The 11,363-nt window shown below is 51.7% G+C and overlaps 1 protein-coding gene across 2 annotated transcripts in view; it reads right to left on the minus strand.

Annotated features, from left to right (window-relative positions):
• LOC135536666 (cytohesin-1) overlaps nt 1–11,363 on the minus strand; it is a 141,416-nt gene that overhangs the window by 81,833 nt on the left and 48,220 nt on the right. For both annotated transcript variants that reach the window (XM_064962918.1, XM_064962919.1), the window contains exons 2-3: nt 4,826–4,908; nt 582–646 (exon numbers count right to left, since the gene is read on the minus strand). In XM_064962918.1, the coding sequence (XP_064818990.1) occupies nt 582–646; nt 4,826–4,908 (148 nt within the window). The remainder of the gene's footprint in view (nt 1–581; nt 647–4,825; nt 4,909–11,363) is intronic.

Below are 11,363 nucleotides of genomic sequence, written 5' to 3' on the forward strand. Positions count from 1 at the left end.
CGAGCTCTTTATACAACTTAGTAAATGGCCAGAGCAAACAAAAGTGTATGTCGGAAAAAGAAGTGGGTGGTGGAATGGGGTGGGATCCCCCTCAACTTGAGTACCCCACGGCCCACACTCCAAAGTACCCTTCACTTCTTCCCTCCCTAGGGACCCTCCACTGTCTGCTCTACCCAAACACCTCTGCATTATTGAATACCCCCCCCCCCATCACGGTGGGCGTGGCTGATCAAACATTTAAAAGCACTAGTCAGTGTGTGTGTGTGTATGTGGCGGTGTGATTGTGTGTGTGAGCACATGCCTGTGCGTGCGTGGTGTTTTGGGGAGGGGAAGAGGGTTGGTACCATCTGGACAGTAAGGTATAAATATTTAACAACAGTCATTTGCTAAGTTACTGGAATGCAAACAAAGAAGCAATTTGGACTGTCGGAGATAGGAGATGGTAAGGAACCCTGAAGAACCCTAAGGAACCCGGAAGAACCCTAAAAAACACAAGAAATCCTTCCTGAAGAACCACAAGGAACCCTGAAGAACCTTAAGGAACCCTAAGGAAACCTGATTCCATACTGTTACACACTCACCTCTCCTCTGTGGAACCCAGGTTCTCGATCTCACTGGTCACTTCTGCTATCTCATTCTTCAGACGCTGGAAATTAGAGAGAGGGGGGGTTAGGACCAAACACACAGAGCATTACACAGTCTGCTGTCCCAGAACAGATTGTGAGGTTCCAGAACATTCTATTTCTCCTCCAGACCCGTCAGTGCCCAGTCTGTGCCCACTGCTGCCACCATGCAGTCTCCCCATAACCCCTAACCAATACTGACACTAACCACTCCAATCTAATATCAACCGGATGTGTACGTGCCCTGCAGCAGGTCTCTCTTCCTCCCAAACACTTTCTTCTTTACAAACCACATTAAAAGGGAGGAACATTGGTGAATGACCTCCATACACATGGAGTACAGAGCAGGACATTTGATTATTTTGGGGTTATGTTTGGGAGATTAATGGAGATATTGCAGATTCTGCCTTTTCTGACAGCTCTGTGAGAGCCCAGTTCCAGAGAGGGAGGGTGGGATGGAGACGGGCCAGACTGGCAGTCACCAGTCCCATACGAGGGCGAAACAGGGTGGAGACTGGAGGGGGGACTACATCATGATGGCATGGGAGACACAGCTAATAAAGAGAGGGTGTGAGATCTCTCGCCCTCCTGCGTTGTCATCATAGCCAGCCAGACCAGGGGATGCTAGTGTCACATGGGCCATGTTACTGAGAACACCAGGGTCACCACGGACACACCACAGAGGTCACCAGACACACCACAGAGGTCACCAGACACACCACAGAGGTCACCAGTGCTTTGCGCTCTTGGTAAGACTAGCCTGGATAAATAAAGGTAAATGAAAGATAAGATACCATGGAGAGGCAACGTTAACATGTAGTGTAAGAAATACATGTATTAATTCACCTCCCTGCCTTGATATGAGCTTCACTGACTGACACAGTAGATGAAGGGTGGATGAAGGACTCTGCATGTCTCATGGGAACTTAGCTAACCCCATTCTGGCTGGGTGTGTGAGGAGTGACACCAAATGAAATGATCTAGTCATTTTACAGCTCTTAATGCTCTTCCAAGACCTGGGTTCAAATAGTATTTGTCTTTCAAATTCCTTGCTCAATCAAACACTCCTAGTATTTGACAGAAAAACAAATCCTATTTGACCCAGGTCCCTTGACCCTATTTATCTACTGTTAGTCCCCCTACTGCTCACACTCCCAGTCAACCACTAACGAGTCCACATACAACTAGCTAGGCTTCATCTCAACATAGTCAGGTTACTGAAGGGTGTCCTGCACTTTGTGGGGGGGAAGGGCCACATTCTTCATGGGCCATAATATCTGGAGGATATATGCAGTCTCTATGCAGTGAGGGGCATCTGGAGGATATATGCAGTCTCTATGCAGTGAGGGGCATCTGGAGGATATATGCAGTCTCTTTGCAGTGAGGGGCATCTGGAGGATATATGCAGTCTCTATGCAGTGAGGGGCATCTGGAGGATATATGCAGTCTCTATGCAGTGAGGGGCATCTGGAGGATATATGCAGTCTCTATGCAGTGAGGGGTATCTGGAGGATATATGCAGTCTCTTTGCAGTGAGGGGCATCTGGAGGATATATGCAGTCTCTATGCAGTGAGGGGTATCTGGAGGATATATGCAGTCTCTTTGCAGTGAGGGGCATCTGGAGGATATATGCAGTCTCTTTGCAGTGAGGGGCATCTGGAGGATATATGCAGTCTCTTTGCAGTGAGGGGCATCTGGAGGATCAAGGCAAGGAGGAGCTAACTGGCAGGTGAAGTCAATATTTCATCCAAAAGCAGAGGAGAGGACAGACAGAGCCTGCAGAGGGCCTGCTGGGTCAACGCCTCCCTCTACACCCCCAAGACCTCCCCCTACACCCCAAAGACCTCCTCCCTACACCCCCAAGACCTCCCCCTACACCCCAAGACCCCCCCCCCCCTACACCCCAAGACCTCCCCCCTACACCCCAAGACCTCCCACTACACCCCAAGACCTCCCACTACACCCCAAGACATCCCCCTACACCCCCAGACCTCCACACTTCCACCCCTCTAAAGCAGGGCTGCGTTCAGCAGGGCACAACATTGTGGAACGCTCAGATGTATTAGATCCGTGCCTCTCTGACTAGAGAAAGTGGTATGTTTCTCGTGACATGGCTGGAGCACTGGGGGTGATGATTTAACAGGTTTGGAAAGGAGAGACAAATCCTACCAACGGACTTCTACTGACTTTACACAACTAAGGATCCGTGTATGTCTGGAACACATTATGATACTGGGAGATACTGATGTAACCCCCAATACAACTTAACACACCTCCTCCTCCACACACACACACACACACACACACACACACACACACACACACACACCTCCTCCTCCCCACACACACCTCTCCTCCTCCCCACACACACACCTCTCTCCTCCTCCCCACACACACACCTCTCTCCTCCTCCCCACACACACACCTCTCTCCTCCTCCCCACACACACCTCTCCTCCTCCCCACAAACACACACCTCTCCTCCTCCCCACACACACACACCTCTCCTCCTCCCCCACACACACACACCTCTCCTCCTCCCCCCACACACACCTCACACTCCTCTCCTCCCCCCACACACACCCTCCTCCTCCCCCCACACACACACACCTCTCTCCTCCTCCCCCACACACCTCTCCTCCTCCTCCCCACACACACCTCTCCTCCTCCCCCACACACACCCTCTCTCCTCCTCCCCACACACACCTCTCCTCCTCCCCACACACACACCTCTCCTCCTCCCCCACACACACCTCTCCTCCCTCCCCACACACACCTCTCCTCCTCCCCACACACACACCTCTCCTCCTCCCCACGCACACACCTCTCCTCCTCCCCACACACACATCTCTCTCCTCCTCCCCCCACACACACCTCACACACCTCTCCTCCCCCCACACACACACACCTCTCTCCTCCTCCACACACACACCTCTCCTCCTCCCCACACACCTCTAGTCCTCCCACACACACACACACCTCTCCTCCTCCACACACACACACATCTCTCCCCCTCCCCACACACACACACATCTCTCCCCCTCCCCACACACACACACACATCTCTCCCCCTCCCCACACACACACACATCCTCCTCCTCCACACACACACACACACCTCTCCTTCTCCACACACACAAACACACACCTCTCCTCCTCCACACACACACACACCTCTCCTCCTCCACACACACACACACACACACACACACACCTCTCCTCCTCCACACACACACACATCTCTCCTCCTCCACACACACACACCTCTCCTCCTCCACACACACAACTCTCCTCCTCCCCACACACACCTCTCCCCCTCCCCCCACACACACACCTCTCCTCCTCCACACACACACACCTCTCCCCCTCCCCCACACACACACACACCTCTCCTCCCCACACACCTCTCCCCTCCCCACACACACCTCTCCTCCTCCACACACCTCTCCCCCCCCCCCCCCACACACACACACACACACCTCTCCTCCTCCCACACACACACCTCTCCTTCTCCACACACACACACATCTCTCCCTCCCCCACACACACACACCTCTCCCCCTCCTCCCCCACACACACACCTCTCCCTCCTCCACACACACACACACCTCTCCTCCCTCCCCACACACACACACCTCTCCTCCCCCACACACACACCTCTCCTCCACACACACACACACACACACACCTCTCCTCCTCCCACACACACACACACACCTCCTCCTCCCACACACACACACACTCTCCCTCCTCCCACACACACACACACCTCTCCTCCTCCACACACACACACCTCTCCTCCTCCACACACACACACACCTCTCCTCCTCCACACACACACACACACACACCTCTCCTCCTCCACACACACACCTCTCCTCCTCACACACACACCTCTCCTCCTCCTCCACACACACACCTCTCCTCCTCCTCCACACACACACCCTCCTCCTCCACACACACACACCTCTCCTCCTCCACACACACACACCTCTCCTCCTCCACACACACACCTCTCCTCCTCCACACACACACCTCTCCTCCTCCACACACACACCTCTCCTCCTCCACACACACACACCTCTCCTCCTCCACACACACACACCTCTCCTCCTCCACACACACACACCTCTCCTTCTCCACACACACACACCTCTCCTCCTTCACACACACACCTCTCCTCCTCCACACACACACCATACCTGAATGTCTTCCAGCAGCTCTTGCTTGCGTCGGCGGATGTTTTCCAGCTCATGCTGCTCCTCAGGGGTGAGGTCATCTGGCACTGTGGGGACACAGAGAGAGAGGTTAGGTTTGGGTATCCCAAAATACTCACAGAACACACCTTCCTGGGCCCTATCGTTCTCACTGTAGCCTGCCTGTTCCCTTAGGCAGGGTCATGAGACAAACCTAGCAAAAAGAGATTGAAGGCTCTGAGTAGGGTCTGGGAGCCTAGAGAGAAAGAATGAGGAGAAAGAGAGGAAGAGAGACAGAGAAAGAAAGAACAAGGAGGAAGAGAGGAAGAGAGAGACAGAGAAAGAACGAGGAGAAAGAGAGGAAGAGAGACAGAGAGAGAAAGAACAAGGAGAAAGAGAGGAAGAGAGAGACAAAGAGAGAAGGAAATAACTAGAGGAGAGGGTGAGAGGTCTGTTTTGGAAGAAAGACAAATCGATAACCGACAAAACACTGAAAGCTAAGGAGAAGATAAGGCTTCCTGCATACCGAGCCTTAGCCTACATTAGAAGGCAGTCAGGAGGACAACAGTCCAAGAGAAAGACTTGACATTTCCCAGCAGTACAGGGCAGCCTGCCAGAAGCCTACTGCCCATGTTTACAAACACTCCAAGAACAGTCAAGTCCACAGCACATCACAGTGAAGCAATAAGACAGCGTTTCCCCAGTTTCATTTACAAGTGGGTTGAAAAGGCCACACTACAACACCACCAAGGGCCTAAAATTAAACCAATTGAAACCAAATGATTTTAGACAGGGGGAAACAATGCCTATACAGTGTGGTAGGAAGCACTGCAACAAGCCAGAACAACCCTACCCCCTTCACACAGATAACTCCACCTGCCAGGACATGATGCCCTAGTTCAGCACTAACAGCTCCGCCTCATGTCTGACATCACATCCACCACCAACACCACAAAGGGCAACACACAGGATGAAGGTTCTGTAATGGTTCACACTAGACATGCTCTATACTGCACTCTGAGGGATCCTCTGGTATGTGTGTACCAGCTCAGTCGAAGTGAAATATAAGCCCAGGACTGCAGTGTCAGGACAGCAGAGTCAGGCCAGCAGTGTCAAGACAGCAGAGCCAGGACAGCAGTGTCAAGACAGCAGAGCCAGGACAGCAGTGTCAGGACAGCAGAGTCAGGCCAGCAGTGTCAAGACAGCAGAGCCAGGACAGCAGTGTCAAGACAGCAGAGCCAGGACAGCAGTGTCAGGACAGCAGAGTCAGGCCAGCAGTGTCAGGACAGCAGAGCCAGGACAGCAGTGTCAGGACAGCAGAGTCAGGCCAGCAGTGTCAGGACAGCAGAGCCAGGACAGCAGTGTCAAGACAGCAGAGTCAGGCCAGCAGTGTCAAGACAGCAGAGCCAGGACAGCAGTGTCAGGACAGCAGAGTCAGGCCAGCAGTGCCAGGACAGCAGAGTCAGGCCAGCAGTGTCAAGACAGCAGAGCCAGGACAGCAGTGTCAAGACAGCAGTGCCAGGACAGCAGTGTCAGGACAGCAGTGTCAGGACAGCAGTGTCAGGACAGCAGTGCCAGGCCAGCAGTGCCAGGACAGCAGTGCCAGGACAGCAGTGTCAGGCCAGCAGTGCCAGGACAGCAGTGCCAGGACAGCAGTGCCAGGACAGCAGTGTCAGGCCAGCAGTGCCAGGACAGCAGTGCCAGGCCAGCAGTGCCAGGCCAGCAGTGCCAGGCCAGCAGTGTCAGGACAGCAGTGCCAGGACAGCAGTGGCAAGACAGCAGTGCCAGGCCAGCAGTGGCAAGACAACAGTGGCAAGACAACAGTGGCAAGACAACAGTGGCAAGACAGCAGTGGCAAGACAACAGTGGCAAGACAGCAGTGGCAAGACAACAGTGGCAAGACAACAGTGGCAAGACAGCAGTGTCAGGACAGCAGTGTCAGGACAGCAGTGTCAGGACAGCAGTGGCAAGACAACAGTGGCAAGACAACAGTGGCAAGACAACAGTGGCAAGACAACAGTGGCAAGACAGCAGTGGCAAGACAGCAGTGTCAGGACAGCAGTGGCAGGACAGCAGTGGCAAGACAACAGTGGCAAGACAACAGTGGCAAGACAACAGTGGCAAGACAGCAGTGGCAAGACAGCAGTGTCAGGACAGCAGTGTCAGGACAGCAGTGGCAAGACAGCAGTGTCAGGACAGCAGTGTCAGGACAGCAGTGCCAGGACAGCAGTGGCAAGACAGCAGTGGCAAGACAGCAGTGGCAGGACAGCAGTGTCAAGACAGCAGTGTCAGGACAGCAGTGTCAGGACAGCAGTGTCAGGACAGCAGTGGCAAGACAACAGTGGCAAGACAGCAGTGCCAGGACAGCAGTGTCAGGACAGCAGTGTCAGGACAGCAGTGGCAAGACAGCAGTGGCAGGACAGCAGTGTCAGGACAGCAGTGTCAAGACAGCAGTGTCAGGACAGCAGAGTCAGGCCAGCAGTGTCAAGACAGCAGTGCCAGGACAGCAGTGTCAGGACAGCAGTGTCAAGACAGCAGTGCCAGGACAGCAGTGTCAGGACAGCAGTGTCAGGACAGCAGTGGCAAGACAGCAGTGGCAAGACAGCAGTGGCAAGACAGCAGTGTCAAGACAGCAGTGCCAGGACAGCAGTGTCAGGACAGCAGTGGCAGGACAGCAGTGTCAGGACAGCAGTGTCAGGACAGCAGTGTCAAGACAGCAGTGGCAAGACAGCAGTGTCAAGACAGCAGTGTCAGGACAGCAGTGCCAGGACAGCAGTGTCAGGCCAGCAGTGCCAGGACAGCAGTGGCAAGACAGCAGTGTCAGGCCAGCAGTGCCAGGACAGCAGTGCCAGGCCAGCAGTGCCAGGCCAGCAGTGCCAGGCCAGCAGTGTCAGGACAGCAGTGCCAGGACAGCAGTGCCAGGACAGCAGTGGCAAGACAGCAGTGTCAGGACAGCAGTGTCAGGACAGCAGTGCCAGGACAGCAGTGCCAGGACAGCAGTGCCAGGACAGCAGTGGCAGGACAGCAGTGGCAAGACAACAGTGGCAAGACAGCAGTGCCAGGACAGCAGTGGCAAGACAGCAGTGTCAGGACAGCAGTGTCAGGACAGCAGTGCCAGGACAGCAGTGGCAAGACAGCAGTGGCAAGACAGCAGTGGCAGGACAGCAGTGTCAAGACAGCAGTGTCAGGACAGCAGTGTCAGGACAGCAGTGTCAGGACAGCAGTGGCAAGACAACAGTGGCAAGACAGCAGTGCCAGGACAGCAGTGTCAGGACAGCAGTGTCAGGACAGCAGTGGCAAGACAGCAGTGGCAAGACAGCAGTGTCAGGACAGCAGTGTCAAGACAGCAGTGTCAGGACAGCAGAGTCAGGCCAGCAGTGTCAAGACAGCAGTGCCAGGACAGCAGTGTCAGGACAGCAGTGTCAGGACAGCAGTGTCAAGACAGCAGTGGCAAGACAGCAGTGGCAAGACAGCAGTGTCAGGACAGCAGTGGCAGGACAGCAGTGTCAGGACAGCAGTGTCAGGACAGCAGTGTCAGGACAGCAGTGTCAAGACAGCAGTGTCAAGACAGCAGTGGCAAGACAGCAGTGTCAAGACAGCAGTGTCAGGACAGCAGTGCCAGGACAGCAGTGCCAGGACAGCAGTGGCAAGACAGCAGTGTCAGGCCAGCAGTGCCAGGACAGCAGTGCCAGGACAGCAGTGTCAGGCCAGCAGTGCCAGGACAGCAGTGTCAGGACAGCAGTGCCAGGACAGCAGTGTCAGGACAGCAGTGTCAAGACAGCAGTGTCAGCAGTGTCAGGACAGCAGTGTCAGGACAGCAGTGTCAGGACAGCAGTGTCAGGACAGCAGTGCCAGGACAGCAGTGTCAGGACAGCTTCAGGACAGCAGTGTCAGGACAGCAAGGACTCAGGACAGCAGTGTCAGGACAAGTGCAAGACAGCAGTGTCAGGACAGCAGAGCCAGGACAGCAGTGCCAGGACAGCAGTTGGGCAGTGTCAGGACAGCAGTGTCAGGACAGCAGTGTCACTGCCTGTATGTTGTTTTAGCTTCCCCGGGCCAAGGACTGAGGGAGAAGCAAGCTGTCCTGAATGATTGGGCTGCTCTGTGTGTGTGTGTGTGTCAGGGCCATTGAAAGTAAAGGAGAGAGCCATTCCTATACAGCACTAACCAAAGGTGACACCATTCACAACACAACAAATCATTTCATACATGTTGAGACAACAAGACACTTTCCTCAACAATCAACGATCCATGTCTGAGTCTCTCAAACCGAATGGATCAACTTCCTGTTAAAACACAGGCGTTAAGAACAGTGGTTCCTGTACCCACGGCCTCTCTATGGGGGTGTGAACCTGCTGGTGACCCCTCTCCTCCCTCAACACCCAGCTGGAGGTCCATAGGTCAAAGATCATGGGCTGTGGTTGACCCCGGTGGGGCTCACTAGAAGACTAACAAGCCCAGGAACGGGGAGGGATGGAGACCAGTGTGTATTTATGGATACAGATCCAACACAAGGATCTATGGGGAAAGAGCTCAGCAGGAAAGAACAAGTTATGTATTTTTGAGACACAACATACACACACACACACACACACACACACACACACACACACACACACACACACACAACACCAAAGCATGTATGCGCGTGCATGCAGGAATGTCCACACCAAACGTGCCCCCCCCCTCATAATTCATGACACCTACCACAGGGGCTTCACTCAAGGCTGAGAAAATACTCATGTAAAAGCTAAATATATGTGATCTGGAAAATGCTGAATTTATCTGAAATTCCAACCGAAAACAAACACAGAAATTAGAGGGCAAAATTAAAATGCATCATTTAAATATTGAAAGTAACTGTCAAACCCAATAGCTTGATGAGAAGAACACTTTGAATCCCAAACTAGAATGTCTGGTCATTTTAAACAGGGATAATAGACTACAGGGGTCATTAAGAATGACAAGGGTTTCTGATTGGACAAATCCAGGTAGTTCCTCCCTGTTTCAGTTAGTTTCTATTGGGTTTGGTGTCTAATGAACTTGACCAAGGGTTCTTCCTCAGCCTCGTCCACCTTTCAACGGTAACGCTGGAAACCGGCCGCACAGATGCCTCCAAAATTCTCAAAGTATCCATGACAACCGCCCGCCCGCCCGCCTAGGCTAAGACATTGACCATGTCTGTTAGACACACAGCTAAATAAATACTGAATGGCCCTAAATACTGTACACACTAGAGGTCAACCGATTATGATTTTTCAACACCGATACCGATTATTGGAGGACAAAAAAGCTGATACCGATTAATCAGCCGATTTTTAAAATGGATTTGTAAAAATGACAATTACAACAATACTGAATGAACACTTATTTTAACTTAATATAATACAGCAATCAAATCAATTTAGCCTCAAATAAATAATGAAACATGTTCAATTAGGTTTAAATAATGCAAAAACAAAGTGTTGGAGAAGAAAGTAAAAGTGCAATATGTACCATGTAAGAAAGCTAATGTTTAAGTTCCTTGCTCAGAACATATGAAAGCTGGTGGTTCCTTTTAACATGAGTCTTCAATATTCCCAGGTAAGAAGTTTTAGGTTGTAGTTATTATAGGAATTATAGGACTATTTCCCTCTATACCATGTGTATATCATTAACCTTTGACTATTGGATGTTCTTATAGGAACTTTAGTATTGCCAGTGTAACAGTATAGCTTTCGTCCCTCCCCCCGCCCCTTAATGGGCTCGAACAGGAACACATCGACAACAGCCACCCTCAAAGCAGCATTACCCATGCAGAGCAAGGGGAACAACTACTCCAAGACTCAGAGCGAGTGACGTTTGAAACCCTATTAGCGCGCACCCCGCTAACTAGCTAGCCATTTCACATCACATCGTTACACCAGCCTAATCTTGGGAGTTGATAGGCTTGCAGTCATAAACAGCAGAGCTGCTGGCAAAACGCACGAAAGTGCTGTTTGAATGAATGCTTATGAGCCTGCTGGTGCCTACCATCGCTCAGACTGTTCTATCAAATCATAGACTTAATTATAATAACACACAGAAATACGAGATTTAGGTCATTAATATGGTCGAATCCGGAAACTATCACCTCGAAAACAAAACATTTATTCTTTCAGTGAAATACGGAACCGGTCTAAATATTCCTGTTACATTGAACAACCTTCAATGTTATGTCATAATTACGTAAAATTCTGGCAAATTAGTTCGCAATGAGCCAGGCGGCCCAAACTGTTGCATATACCCTGACTCTGCGTGCAATGAATGCAAGAGAAGTGACACAATTTCACCTGGTTAATATTACCTGCTAACCTGGATTTCTTTTAGCTAAATATGCAGGTTTAAAAATATATACTTCTGTGTATTGATTTTAAGAAAGGCATTGATGTTTATGGTTAGGTACACGTTGGAGCAACCTTATTCACGAATGCGCACTGCATCGATTATATGCAACGCAGGACACGCTAGATAAACTAGTAATATCATCAACCATGTGTAGTTATAACTAGTGATTATGATTGAT

This window comes from Oncorhynchus masou, unplaced genomic scaffold, assembly GCF_036934945.1.
Source record: "Oncorhynchus masou masou isolate Uvic2021 unplaced genomic scaffold, UVic_Omas_1.1 unplaced_scaffold_648, whole genome shotgun sequence".
NCBI lineage: Eukaryota > Metazoa > Chordata > Actinopteri > Salmoniformes > Salmonidae > Oncorhynchus > Oncorhynchus masou.